The following is a 15753-nucleotide window of genomic DNA, read 5'->3' as shown; positions in this document are numbered from 1 at the left end:
CTTTAAAGTCACCAATTTGTCATCCTCGACTAAAAACCTACTCCATAACAAGTATAGTTGTTGGGTTTGAATCATCACCCTTAAATAAACGGTTTACACGAGTCATGTTTAGGTATTTATTATCCTTTACTTTTGTTATAACCAATAATAAATAGCAAATACTCGTAATAAATAATAAAAATGTCATGTTATTTATATTACTCCGTATTCTCTAATAATAGAAATACTCGTTCACGTTGAAAGCAACTTGGTAGGAATGATTAGGCAATGAATCATTAGAAGTTTACATAAATGTTAATTAGAAACATAAAATAAAATTATTTATTAATTCATTATAATAAATAATAGAGTATAACTGATTATTCTTGTTTATCTATGGTATTTTTTTTATTATTAATTTTTAAAGTATGAGTTTTGGGTTTAATTTTCTATAATAAAGAAAGTTTATATGTAAATATTATTTATTGTGAGGAAATTATTCTCGTAATAGCTATTTACCGTTTTTTACTTTTTCTATTAAAAGATTTATTGCGTGAGCACCATCCTCGCAAAAGAACTTATTGCGTCAAGCTTTTAGCAAGATTACAAGTTTTATTTACTTTGTTTACATATTTTTTAGCCATACACTAGCTACAAATATACTTTAAAGTGGTACAGTAATTATACTACAGTAGTACAGTACAATTTTAACCTCTCAAGCAATTAATTAAGCGACTTGAAGCTTGACTCTAGTCTACGGTTCGAAGTTTAATTTGATTTACATTGGGTTTAAAACAAAGGTAAAAGAATATCTATAATTAACTTTAATCACATGCACTATTTTTGATTCATTATGTGGAGATCGATTAAAACCCTACGTTTTTGTTTTCTTTTTACAAAATTCTGATTGACTGTTCAAAAAGCTCAAAACTCCACTAACATTTATTTGACCAAAATTTAACTCTCTTACATGAAACCCAAAACCTTAGCCTTAAAACATTTCCTTCAGATCATTCCTATAGCTATTCATTTCTCTCTCCAAATCTAAATTCTTCCAATTCCCATTAAAAACCAACACAAACATACAAACTAGCACTTGTATGCCATTTATAGTTGTCATGAATAATAAGAATCTTTGTTGTTATGTCTAGCTGTTATGGATACTCTCTTTAGGCTTGTCACCCTCCAAAAACAACCATCCCCTCATCATCACCATCACCACCAACAACAACAACTTTCTTTCAACTCCACAACTACAACAACTACTAATTCAAATAGTTCCAAATCATCTCATTACTTTAATAACAATAACAATATTAATAATAATAATTATCAACAAGATCAAGAAGAATGCTTCAACTTTTTCATGGATGAAGAAGATTTCTCATCTTCTTCCTCTAGACACCACCACAGCCAAAACCAAAACCAAAACCAAAACCAATACTATTCTTCACAACAACCACAACCACCATATCACCACCACCAATCATCAAACACACCAACTCCGACCACCAGCACCACCGCCACTCCGCCGCCGGTGTCTCATTATGGTTTCTCTTCATCCGAACACCAACAATCATCCGATCCAAACATCAACTACTCATACTCACCCGCACGTGATGTCACCATTGAATTCTCAAACTCATTCACCACCAACACCTGGGCTTCAGATGTACTAATCGAAGCCGCACGTGCCGTAGCCGAAAAAAATAGTACTAGGTTACAACAACTTATGTGGATGCTTAATGAATTAAGCTCTCCGTACGGAGACATTGATCAAAAACTTTCTTTTTATTTCCTTCAAGCGCTTTTCAGCCGCATGACAGAGTCCGGTGAAAGATCTTACCGGACTCTGTCATCGGCCTCGGATAAAATGTGTTCATTTGAGTCCACTAGAAAACTTGTCCTTAAATTTCAAGAAGTTAGTCCTTGGACTACTTTTGGACACGTGGCATGTAACGGTGCTATTATGGAAGCTTTAGATGGTGAGAGTAAATTACATATAATAGATGTAAGTAACACTTTTTGTACACAATGGCCTACTTTACTTGAAGCCATTGCAACTCGAACCGATGAAACACCGCATCTCCGTCTTACAACGGTGGTTGCCACCAAATTAGGCGGTAGCGATGACGTGTCCGGTGGCGGAGTACAAAAGGTAATGAGAGAAATTGGAAACAGAATGGAGAAATTTGCTAGATTAATGGGGGTCCCATTTAGTTTTCGTGTTGTACATCACATGGGTGATTTATCAGAAATGAATTTTAATGAATTAGGTATAGAAAATGATGAAGCGTTAGCTATTAACATGAATGGGACGTTACGTTCTGTTAATAATAATCGTAAAGATTATTTATTATCGATGTTTCGGAGTTTAAATCCTAAAATAATCACGATTGTTGAAGAAGAAGCTGATTTGGATGTTGGTGTTGATGGGTTTGAATTTGTTAGAGGTTTTCAAGAGTGTTTGAGATGGTTTAGGGTTTATTTTGAGTGTCTTGATGAAAGTTTTTCGAAAACAAGTAATGAAAGGTTGATGTTGGAACGGGCAGCCGGACGGGCGGTGATGGACCTGGTGGCGTGTTCGCCGGCGGAGTCAATGGAACGACGGGAAACGGCGGGGAGATGGTCAAGTAGGTTTCATGGAAGTGGGTTTAGTCCGGTTACGTATAGTGATGAGGTGTGTGATGACGTAAGGGCGTTGTTGAGAAGGTATAGAGAAGGGTGGTCGATGAATATGTCGGTGTCGGAAAACATGGCCGGAATGTTTCTGACGTGGAAAGAAACGCCGGTGGTGTGGGCTAGTGCATGGAAACCGGTATGATTGTGACTTCCACTCAAAGTAACAAAAAAGAAAAAGGTAAAAGGGAAAGTGAAAGGTGATGGTGCATGGCACGTGCATGGGATGGTGTGAGTGAGTATGTAATGACTTTTTTTTTTTTACTTTTTTTTTTTAATTTACCATTTTGGAAGAAACGAAAGAATTGGGATTTTGTTATTATTAATTTTTAGAGGATGAAGTGAAGTTGGTTTGACTTTGATTGAATAGCAAGCGAAGGTAACATATTCGATCTAATTGATTTGCTTACAATTGTTTCTGTCTTTTGATCTAATTACTTTGTTTACAACTGTTTTTGTCTTTTAATTGTGAAGTAAAACAGGTGTGCCTTAATCTTAATTCTTAATAAACTTATACCCCATAGTTTATTTCATTTGAAAATTAGTTGCACAATAAATATTTTATCTTCTTAGTAGATGTAGCTTGAAGAGTTGAAGTGTATATCGATCTTAACAATAATAAATTTTTCAAAGTATTTCTTCATTAACTTTAACTTTGACGTTAAATATTTTTATTTGTGTTAAATGATATTGGATAAAAATTATATGAATAAATTGAGTTTTAAATATGTTTTCATTTATATAATTTTAATTAAATATTGTATAATACAAATAGATTTTAAACAGAGAAGGTATACGTTTTAATTAACCATACGAGTACATATCACACGTATCCTTATTCTATAGTTTTATGGTTGTTAACAAATAACCAACATATATATCCATTCTAAAAGCAAGTAGGACAGAAGAAACTAACTATTCCTAACATGGATGTTGATTAGAGACGTGAAAGAATCTAAACCAATATGATTATAAAGAAATATGTTTTTCTTTAACAAATTATGATTTAAAAAGACAAAACGTAAGTATAATGCCCTGTTTTGTTTTTTTGTATTGTATGATATAAGATTCCAATTAAATGTACGTGTTAGACATCTTAAAGAACGTTCTGTTTTAAAATATAGCTGCAGGCATCATCCAAACTTATCAATATAATTTGCTTGTACCTGTCTGTATTTTCAAATAAATAAGAATCAAGCAGTTATACCATACGGGTAATATTCTTGATAGCTTTATTTTATAAAATTATGAAATATAAAATGGACTAGGTCCAAAGATGGCGGATCTTAGAGCTAAAATGGAGTTGGTGTTTGTGTGTTAGATCATCCACTAAAGACCTATTCAAGACTCAGATAATCCACTAATTAATTATTACTCCCCTCGCTCTCTATATTATTGTCCACTATACTATTTTGGGATGTCCCATTTTAATTGTCCACTTAGTATTTCAACCAATCAAAAGAGGTTATAGTGGAGAGAGAAAATATTTTATTGGTGGAGAATAAATTTAGTGAAATTTTCTAAAACTGTGTGTTTTTTGTCTGGTGACAATTAAATAGGGACGGAGGGAGTAATTAATAGACTCAATAAAGAATTTACTCAATTTTTAATATATTTATTTATTTATTTATTTATTAATGTAATACTATTACTAAAAAAGTCAATAATATTCCAATAGATAAAATATATATAGATGGGTCACGGAATCTTCACAAACGTTGTTTGCTCATTTGTAGCAATTAACCTCCTGGGTGTTTTATTTTTTTAGTTTTGATGTTGGCATATATTCGGCCTTACGTTTAAAGAAAGATGTAAAAGGCCCGTTTGGCCCATAGATATGGGCCCCGCCCATTCTTAGCTTTAACTTCATGTGTTTTCATCCTTCATCTTTTCTTAATTTTTATTATCAATCCTTATAAATCTGATAACACATAATGTGCTATTACATTCAAGATATATAAGTTTACCTATTTATTTATTTTCACAAAAAAAACGAACACTATATAACAAGGGAATTGATTCGTACACCACCTCAAATTTGTCATACACCACCAAATAAATTATTTAGACATTTATACCCTTCATTTGGTGGTGTATGACAAATTTGATAGTGTAAAAGAAAGGGTAAAAATGTCTAAATAATTAATTTGGTGGTGTATGGCAAATTTGAAGTGGTGTACGGATCAATCCCTATATAACAAAGCTCTTAACTATACTTTGAAAGCTCTCTGACTTGAGAACTACGCCCAATGTCTCGAACTGGAGACTCATTGTTTTCGGCTAATTTTCATATGTCTGTTTCCTTTTCTTCAATTCAATTCAACAATCACATTTAATTCTTACAAAATACATCCCTATAAATGGTGGTTGATTACAACCTTTCCCCCAATTTTCTACATCCAACGCCTAATTTCTCCTTTCCGGTAATTACTCCTACGTCGAGACCTTCCTCTTCGTATTCTCGTCCACGGGCTGCTGCTACTGGTGCTGATGGTGACCATCGATCTAGTTGCGAAGATCTCAACCGCACCGTGTTAATCGGGAGGCTCAAAAGCTCCGTTACTCGTCATATGGTGGAGAGCACTTTCGGAAAAATCGGTACACTCCAAGAGATTAAATTCTGGTAAAAAAGAAGGTATTCATTTGTTTCATTTGTTAAAGGGTCGGATGCAAAACTTGAGGTGTCTTCTCTCAATGGTGCAACGATTTTTGGGCGACCTATCTTTGTTGGGTGGCCCAAAACGTCAAAAGGTTTGTGCTTCTGGTGGTTCTTGTAAGCCGGAAAAATCCCCTATCCGATGTAAGTTATCTTTTAACCCTATGATTTCGGATCGTCTCTAATTTTCGATCTTGCTGTTACACTTGGTCCCGGTATCGGAAGTTAAGGTTTCTAGTTTTTTGGTGTCGTGCAATGCTCGAGTTGAAAATATTACCAAATTCGGTCCTTTATGGGTTGTGTGTTTATGTTGTGATTTAGACAGCTTCAATAATGTGATTGATTCCCGGGATCATGACTTCATTTTGGTTTTCCCCTTTTTCGGAGATTTATTTGGTTTATCATCGTTATGTTTGGTTGAAAATCACCGGTATCCCGGATTTATGTGTTTCGAAGGAGAGTGGTTCGAAAGTAGGTGATCTTTTTGGTGAGGCTATGGCAGTGGCCGAATCGTGCTCATTTGGGTTGTATAATTCAATTGTCGTGTTCATCAAATCCTCGAACGCAAAGCACATACATGATTTGGTCAGTTTGGACTTGGATTTGGATGGGTGTACTGCACTTGTAGTGTTGGGTTAATAAAGTTATTTATCTGAATTTTCTTAGGCGGGTTGTATTCGAGGCGTTCAATCAACAGCTTTTGGAATCTACGAATCGCTTTGTGATGTCGAGTAATCTAGTAAGTGATGGATCCATTTCTCCATAGTCTGAGTTGATTTCAAATGGGAATTTCTTCGATCCATCTGCTCCGGCTTATGCTTCCCATTATGAAACTATGATCGGTGATGTGTCAGCTTCACCCATTGAGGTGATTTTGGTGGATAATTCATCGGATACTCGTGTTGTGGCTACAAACTTGGAAGTGAAATGTTCAAATATAAAATCCAGCTCCGTCGTTGATGAGGTGGTCTTAAATGAGGTCCCTCTGAATTCATGTAATGAGGCTATTCCACCTTCTGTCGGTAATCCGAGTAATGAGCTAGTTGAGGTGCAAGTTTCAGTTGATAATTCGAATATCATTGGCTTTTCTTCAAGGTTAAAACAAGTGGGGTCTTCAAAGATTCTAACTAATGAAGGTCAATTTAAGTTGCGGGATGAAGAGCATGATGATGTTTGTGGCGTTGAAGTGGATATGAACGTCGGCTTTTTTGAGGGTCTAGATAAGGAAGGTTTACTCCCACCTCCCGTTTCGGGTATTAGAATTGGTAGTTTTTCGACAAAGGTTTCTTCATATGAGATTAAAAATTGGGCGAGCAAGTTATTTAATTGTTTGAAGGTTGATGGTGTGGTTATTAAGCCAATTATAAAGACTCGGAAATGTAAATCGTTTGTTAGGTAGTGTGGGATCACTTTGTTTATTTTTGTGTTGATTGTCATAGTTTCGTTAGATGTTAACTAATCTTCCTTAATCCACTCCTCAATTCTAACGAATTGAGAGTTAGTTTCACTATGATGCTTCAAACTCGGTGGAGTGTCCGGATACAACACTAGCTCCTTGATAAGCCGCAACTTATGAACCCTTACGTCCCTTTGAAGAATTCACAATCACCAAAAGCTCTAACCACAAGATCCTAATGCTACCACTAAGTGAAACCTCACTTATCTTCTAAATCCCTTTAAGAAGATAATTTACAAGTAAAATCACAACTAAGTTTACAATCACTCTTGCTTTAATCACTCTAAATTGATTACAATGAAATTTGAATGATATCAGTAAATGTATATAAATGTAAGTGCAAGAGGTGAGTCTTCAAGTGCTCCAAGGTTTGGCTTTTATAGGCAAGAGAAATTCAAACCCGGATGTCTGCGTCTCACCCCACGGTCGACCGTGGTTCGACCGTGCAGCTCTGATCTCTGAATTTTGTAGTCGTTTGAGATCTTTTACTTTGGATTTTTCCCTTATAAGATGACTGCAATTAGATGCCAAAAACATCTAAAAAGACCTGCATTACCCCTTTTATCTTGGAAGCATTCTTTGAAGTTGACTTAGGCTTGAAAAAGGTAAGTCACTTTGTACTAGAGGTGTATCGTTGATTTCCTTTTAAGACAAATGCAAAATTTTGATCCCATGACAACCATATGCTTCCAAACTTCAAGTTACAAGTCTTCAACCCTTTTTTCAACATTAGTTTTGCAAGTATGTGCTCTCATTGGCTACTTGCAAGCTTCCAATTTAGGCTAACTTATTTTTATGTGAAGACTTTTGGGACTTTACACTAAACTCTTATTAAACACATAATTAGTGCTTAATGGTTGATCAAGTGGAGAGTATCTCTTTATTTGGGACTTAATGACCATCTTTAGGTTTTACTATTTTTAATTTAGATTTATAAAAATATACTTTGAAAAAGAACTTTTAGCCATACTTGAATGTTTAACATTTATCATAAGCTAAAAGTGTCATTAAGGTGTCATTAAGTGTGATTAACCAAGATTAGTATTTTAGTGACAAAACTCATTTGAATATGAAGGAGGTAACTATTCTAAGCATGTTTAAACATGTTTTATAAATTATAGATGCCCCGAAGTAGTCAAACATTTTTCGATCAAAAATCCAAACAGTGGATTTCTGCGGTCGACCCACGGCTGACCGTGTAATCGACCGTGTAGCTTGTTTCGAAGAACAAAGGTACAGGGCATCCACGGTCAGACCTGGGGTCGACCGTGGACCGACCGTGCTCCTTCAGTATGTTTTCAAATAACTCTTTTGACTTATTGGTTTTGTGTATTGGTCATTTGCTAAAGATAGTGTAGGCTTATGAACTTGTGTTGTCCTATACATTGTTGTAAGTACACAAGACATGGTGTCATCATCAAAACAAAGTGTTTAATATTTGAATATTAATATTGGATTACTAACCAACATTCTCCCCCTTTTTGATGATGACAAACCTATGATAAGTGTGCTTAAGCGTGTAGTACAACAGATGTGTTAACATCACTTACCATACACTTTCTCCCCCTTTGGTCGAAGCAAAAAGGTTAGCTCCCCTTAGAACTAAGCGTGCCCTAGAGTAATGCTCCCTCTTGAATGGTACTTATCGGTTGATGATATAGCTCCCCCTTGAAATGTGCAATATAAGACTCAAAGAAAAGACCATTAGTACACATAAGTCATAATAAGAGTACATTATACATTACACATCCTAAGCATAAGTCGTAATCATAAGATAGGTCTATTATAACAACCCGCCCTTAATACAATCCTAACCAACATTTTTAAGATAATTGGCATTGGTGCTGATGGCATCCGAGATTTCTAAGTCCTCCGAGTCAGATGAGAGGATAGTGAAAGGAGTGGCAATCCAAAAGTTAAGTGGAGTGGTTGACACGGAGCGAGGAATCTCTAGGGGAGTTATCATTCCTAGACATCGGAAGATGCGATTGAGATGAATGGAATAGGGAAGAGGACGATTAGGAAGGTTATGAAGATTTCCCATTAGTTGAGTCACGACAAAGGCTAAGTTTATGGCTTCGTTTGATAGAAAGGACCATAGGATGGCTACCTCGGTTCCCGAGAGATGATCAGCGGACGTTTCCCTACGATAGATGTTGTGTAGGATGACAGTTAGGAGGAGTTGAAGATCATGACGAATCTCGGAATCTTAAACACGGATGCGGCGATTGAGGTCGTGAGGTACTTCCGAGTGAGTGATGGTGGATAGTACTTCTTGTACGAGGTATGTTGGGTACAAGGATCTAAGATCGGTTCTAGGAGTATACAAATCACGACCTTGTTAGGGAATTCTCATAACCGAAGCAAAGTATGAGAGAGGCCAAGTGTGAATTTTTCTACCGAGTTTAAATTTGACTTGATTATGGTTGACAAGTTCAAAATTTGCATAAAATTCTCGGATAAGAGGTGGATAGATGAATTCATCTAGGTTTAAGAAATATAAACATTCTTTTTGAGTGAATGTTTTGTGAAGGTTTGAAATTTCATTATAGTGAACAACTCTTTCTTCAAGAAGGGTTCGAGTTTCCATTTGTTGTTGGTGAAATGCCGCACATTGCCCTCGTGTGTTATTCATTTCCTAGGAACATGAATATTTTAGCAAAAACCCATGTTGAGAACATGATTTTGAAAACCTATATGATGGACATATGTCGATTAATTCTTGTCTAGACACATTTTTAAAAACAAGTAAGGTGTGCCGTTTTGCAATTTTTTTTTACCAATGTTTGATAAGTATCATGAGATTGATTATTATCATAAGAAGTTGGTCAAACATTTGTGTGTGCATGAGTAATTTTAAAAGAAAATCAACTTGTATGGATTATGCAAGAAAAAGTTCCTACTTGGCACCTTATGAGTTGAAACTTGTATAAATTAGTTTTCACACAATTGATAGGTTATTCATCAAAACAAGTGTTCCTATTAGTAATGAAAGACACAAAAATTATTCTCATGTGAGATTTTGCAAGTAATTAAGAATCACATGAGAAAATTTGTAAAGTAAGCATGATTAAAAGATTCGGAAGCTTACCTTTTGAGGACCACTAGATGTTGGAGAGAAGAGAGACAATGAAGTCTGGAATCTAGTGGTCGGGGTTTAAGAGAGGAGTGGGGTTGGTGAAAAAGTAGTTTAAATAATAAAGATGGTGAGCAAAAGGACAAAACAGCCGTCAGCTGTTGGGCGGTTGACCCCACAGTCGACCGTGACTCATGATAATCATTTGAGGCAATCTCAGTTTTGTCATAATCCTTTATTTGTAATTAACACATTTGCCAAATCCCTATTGGTTGGTCAACATGTTATTGATGACAACAATCCACTTTAATCACAAAGCATGCTAGTATTCAAATTTGAACTTGTTTGTAATTAATTAAGTGTGTTAGTAAAGTCTTGACAATTTAAGTAAGTAATAACAATTAAGCATGTTGCAAGACATCAAGTTAAATAAAGTTTAACTTATTCATAAACTTAATTGTGGACTTAAGCAAACCTATGTGTGTTAATGATTCATTGTCTTTTAGGATTACTAAATTATGACATTTTAAGTATTATCCAAGTAGCATATATTGAAGTAGTCTAAATACTAGTTGGTTGAATCCCAACTTGTAACACATAGCAAGAAAAATTTCATACATATACCTATTAAATAACTACTTGACATTTAGCACTTAGCACATGGTCAAATAATACACATGTATTAATAGCAAGTAGTCAAGTAATATTCATATAATGACTAGCAAGAGATCACTAATTAATCTAGAATTAAACACATAGTGATTACATAGCATTGAACCAAGGCTATGTAAGTTTTACTTGCAAAATGGCATTTGCAAGATTAATGTATAAGTATACATTAATGTCCAACACATGTACAAGGAGAGAGCAACTCTTGGTTGGGATTTGGTGACCATTCTATGTATGTCACGATACATTTTAGATGTACATGTTTTCCTATAACACTTATGTGTTATCCTTAATCAAGGTTTAATAGTCATTAAGGTGTCATTAAGCGTGATTAACCAAGATTAGTGTTCTAGTGACCAAAACTCCATTGAATATGAAGGAGGCAACTATTCGAAGCATGTTTGAATAGGTTTCATAAATTATAGATGCCCCAAAGTGGTCAAACTAAAATCGATGGAATTTAGGACAAAAGCTTATACGGTCGACCCACGGTTGACCGTGAAGTCGACCGTGCATCTCTGATTTCATAAATCAGGGTGCAAGGCTCCACGGTCTGACCTGCGGTCGACTGTGTACCTAACCGTGTAGTTTACATTTTCCGTTTTAAGCTTTATTTGGTTTTGGTCTTTTGGTAGAGTAAGTGTGGATCAGTAAACTTGTATATTTATGTCAAGATGTCTACCATCACCTTTAGTTATGTGCATATGTTATCATCAAAACACTTATTGTTATGGGTTAAGATTAGTAGAGACATTAAGCATAATCCCATGTTAACCCACATTCTCCCCCTTTTTGATGATGACGAACACATAATTGATGGTGGACATTTATCTATAAATATGCTCAAGTGTTAACATCACTTATCCAACTTTCTCCCTCTTTTGTCGAAGCAAAAAGGTTAGCTCCCTCTGGAACTAAGCTCGCCCTAAGACAAATGCTCCCCCTTGAACCGTACACGGTGGAAAATATCAACCACAACATATCAAAACACATCACACACAATTTTTATTTATTCCTAAAGAAAAGTGAACACACAAACACCAAACGTGGTGGGAACAAATAAAAGAGCACAAAGAGAGTGGATACTCTTATTCTTCAGTTCATTCATTCGAGAAACCATTCGGAACGCAGTGTTGACCGGTATTGACTGCTTTAGGCACCACATAAGTCCTATTTCAGTCACAGATAAGTGGCCATCATCATCTTTACAAAAGAAGATGTTGTGGCGAATGATTGCCTTCCATGTCTCATATTCAATCCGAATGTCACTGTCAAGAAGGCCCTCTTGACAAAATGTACTTAGTTTGAGATTTGGATTGAGAAAGAGAGAAGTGAGTGCCCTTCGTGGAATGAAACGAGGTAGGAGTTGTATACGATTTTGGGTGGTATAGAATTCAACTCCTCTAGATAGCACTTTAAGGATCTTCCCGAATTATTTGAGTGTCAAGAGATATTCTTGATCAAACCTTTTGAATTTCACTATGTGATTAGAGGTGAATTCAAAGTTTGAGTAGAATTCTTTGACAAGTGAGAAAAAGACATGAGTCTCAAGCGTGAGAAATGACTCCCATCCTACTTTAACAGACTCCTTTTGAGTAGTAGAATAGTCATAGAAAAATACTTCACATTCTTCTTGTATGAGTCTTGAGTCATTACGAGATGTTTTCTTCATGTCATTACAGGTTTTATCGAAGACTCTAGAGACTTTCAAATTTGAGTGATGCTTAGAGTTGGAGAATAGGAATGGTTTAGACGAACTCATTGCTTTGGGTGCATGAAGTTCTTTAGTGACCTTTCTTTAAAAGGAGTGGAGATATGAGTGACTTTTCATCATCTTGGGTGATTGATTCATCCAAGAATTTCCAATAACAGTTAATTATGATTGTGTTTGGTTATTGCAAGCAAAGAGACAACATTTATTGGAAGTTGTTCCATATTTAATGAAAAACAACAAAAGAAAAGTCAGATATCCTGCGGCTGATATCATACATTCAAGACAACGTAGTTGGGTTTATGTGCAAATTTTAAGGACGAAATATCATACATTCAAGACAATGTTCAAACAAAGATAGTACAAATTAAAAACATAGTTAAAACATGTTTTTAACACACATCAAATCTCTCAATCACTCTCATCATCAACGTTTTCACTTGGTCCGTATGTGAGTGACCTCAACATCCCCTTCAACAGCTTCTTTATCTTGGACTGTTTCTTCATGCTCTTGATCTGATTTCTGTAAATGTGATCAAGCTTTCCATCAAAATCCAGGTTTCTTATGGGATCAGCTGTTGCTTCTTCATCACTATCCGTGATTTCAATTGCTCTTTTGCTTGACTCACTTGGAGCTGCTTCATCATCATTTTTCCTCTTTTTTGAAGATGGTGTTTTCGAGATTCCTAGCCTCTTAATGGGACCAAGAGTGGGTTGATGAGAATTAGCGTGAGTAATTTCAAGGTACTCAAACATTTTGTTGAGATGCATTCCATAAGGGAGTGCTCAAGTAGTTTCGGTGATGAGATTACTCATCCTCGAGGCCATGAAAAATGTAATGTTGACGGTTTTCTTCTTTTCTAGACACCATAGCAATGCAATCTGAGTGTCATAAATGTTGGAATGATTTCCAACTTTACAATACACATTGAAACTAATCACATTACTCCATATATCGTATTTAGACTTTAGATGTCTTCCCAACACACCATTTTCAACAATCTCTTCTCGTGGGGCTTCATCTTTACACAACAGATCAATTACTTCCACTGCATTTAAGAGAAATTTTAGAAGATTGCTTATGTCATGGTCGCGGCTGTAGAATTCTTCACCCACTGATGGAACTTGCATTATTTCAATGAAGTCCTTGAGGGAGAGGAAGTAGTTTTTGTTGAGGAGATTGAAGGAGATTACCCCATTCTCGAAGGTAAAATTGGCGTAGAATTCCCAGATAAGGGTTGGATAGATTGGTCCTTCCAGAGTAAGAAAAGACTCCCACAAGAGTGCAGAGAAAGCTGCCATAAATTGAGCATAAGTGATCGAACATAGATCTGCTCCAAGAGTAAAGTTAATGTTGAGTGCATGATGGAGTGTTTAAGAACGTTTATAGCTTTGATCTCTGGTCAGGTTTACCGTGAATAACCCTTATAGAGATGATGATCTGCAAAAGGGTGATTAAAGCTATGTCCACCATTGATGGTAACGGCCACAACAATGGCCACTAAGGGGTGGTTGCATAGGGTTTATGTTCGAAAAAAATGCCTGTTATCGTAAGAGTGTTTTTCGGATGTAATCGTATATTCGAGTAATACAGAAAACGTTATGTCAAGTGAATGAGGTTAGGGTTATATTTATAATGAAACTATAACCCTAGATTACCTCTTAATTCGCCTGTAGATCCTTCCTGAATAATAACCACAAATAACAGGTTTATAGTTGGAAAAGGATTACGTTTGATTATGGATATGATTACATTAGATTGCTTTCGTGCGCGCTAAGAAATACTCATATGCGCGCCTCCTAATCAGATGGTTTAGTAATGTTCATGACGTGCGCACTGCACGTGATACGCACGAGCGCCATGCGCGCAGGTACGCATATCATTAAGTCCCCTAGTTTAATATGATGTGCGATCACCATGGCGCATCATGTTAAACTACTACGTAGGAACACTTAAAATGAAATAATATGCTTAATCCATATAAAATATATGGATTAAAAAAATAAAAGAAACTTCAAGTAAACAAATCGTTAACCAAGATTTTACCATTATGCTGCATTAATTACCAGATAGCAGTTGTCAATCAAACGTCCGCTAATGACAGTCTTGGAAGCGGCTGCAGTGCAGATAATTATGACAGGATGTCAAATCACAGCTTGCGTAACCACCAGAAGTTTCTAACCTGCACCATACGGTAACTAAACCACGCGATATTCTTATCGTTAACCGTTCATTCATTTTGTCACTTGTTCAGATCGTGACACATGTACGGTGTATATTAAATTACTCGCTTTAGAGCCTTAAGCATTCCCAGTATAAATAAGACCTATCCTTTTCCATTTAGGGTAAACGATTCAAATTAATTCCTTTTTCATCTTCGCTCCCAAATTTCCGATCAAGTTCAGGCAACCACACGATCACTCAGGTTAGTTTACTCTTCGCTTTAATCTCATTATCATTTTGACTTATTTCACAAGCACGACTGTTTTTCATGTCCATTCAATTGCATCGACCCTTGACCAAGAGTCAATCAAATGCATCACTGAATGGCATCCACCCATCGCTGATTTTAAACCTACCCTTCCAAAGGCGAATGAGCGAGCCCATAAACCACCCCCAATATGGTTGCCATTTACGATTAAACTCTCGACGTAGGAAACGTTCGTATTCCCCTAACCAATTTTTTTATGAGAGTTTGTCTGCTTACAACATAGGGTTAGGCCAATTGCACCCTTACAGTGATGCTCGTTTATCCTTGTTTAAGATGTGGTGTAGGGCGCACAATCGCTAGCCTTCTTTGGTAGTTTTTCAAAATATATTTCGTTATCAATTAAGTGAGCACGATTGGGATAGTTTCTCTGATCGAGTTTCATTCAGTGCTGGTCAAAATAAGGGTCTAAAAAACTTTTGGAAAGATTCCTTTTACTTCGTTGAAAATAAGTTCGTTCCTCCTAAGTTTGCCAACGTTCTTCAATGGCACACCGGTTCAAACACTTACTTGAATAAACCGCCTCCCATGGACCAGGCTGAGCAGGAACTGTTCGACTTGTGCTCCGGCAAAAAGCTAAAACTTCGCATCTATCCAAATGAAATCTTATTTCTTACTAAAGTTTCATCATACTGGCCGTTTGTTGGCACCAATCTGGTCATCATGCTTAGGGGAAAGGGTATATTCTGTATTTGCCTAAATCAATTAATTAATGATTTACTTTAATGCATGCTAACCTTTGTGTGCTACTTTTGCAGTGATGAATGCTCGTGACATTCTTTTGGATGAAGACTTCAAAGGCTACACCATCAAGAAAGAAACTATCGACCAGGATGCTATCATGAGCAATGTTGATGCAATGAACAGTGAGGATGTAGCAGATGAGGCTAGTCAAAGTGCCACTCTTCTGTGCGCCTCAATCATCCCACTAAGAAGAACAAAGCTGCGAGTTCATCTGAAGGTAAAATACATCTTAATTTATTTTTTTAAAGTTGATATCTTATATTATTCATCCCTGATTATGGTATTTTCCTGCCA

The 15753-nt window shown here is 36.0% G+C and overlaps 1 protein-coding gene across 1 annotated transcript; it reads left to right on the top strand.

The window, feature by feature from the left end:
* The first annotated feature begins 1032 nt into the window (after positions 1–1032).
* LOC139847621 (protein SHORT-ROOT) lies at positions 1033–3082 on the top strand. The gene has a single exon (XM_071837329.1). The coding sequence runs from the start codon at positions 1136–1138 to the stop codon at positions 2801–2803; it is 1668 nt and encodes a 555-aa protein (XP_071693430.1). The 5' UTR covers positions 1033–1135; the 3' UTR covers positions 2804–3082.
* The last annotated feature ends 12671 nt before the right edge of the window (positions 3083–15753 follow it).

Source organism: Rutidosis leptorrhynchoides, chromosome 5 (assembly GCF_046630445.1).
Source record: "Rutidosis leptorrhynchoides isolate AG116_Rl617_1_P2 chromosome 5, CSIRO_AGI_Rlap_v1, whole genome shotgun sequence".
NCBI classification, from domain to species: Eukaryota; Viridiplantae; Streptophyta; class Magnoliopsida; order Asterales; family Asteraceae; genus Rutidosis; species Rutidosis leptorrhynchoides.
This window is presented reverse-complemented; position numbering and strand designations above follow the sequence as displayed.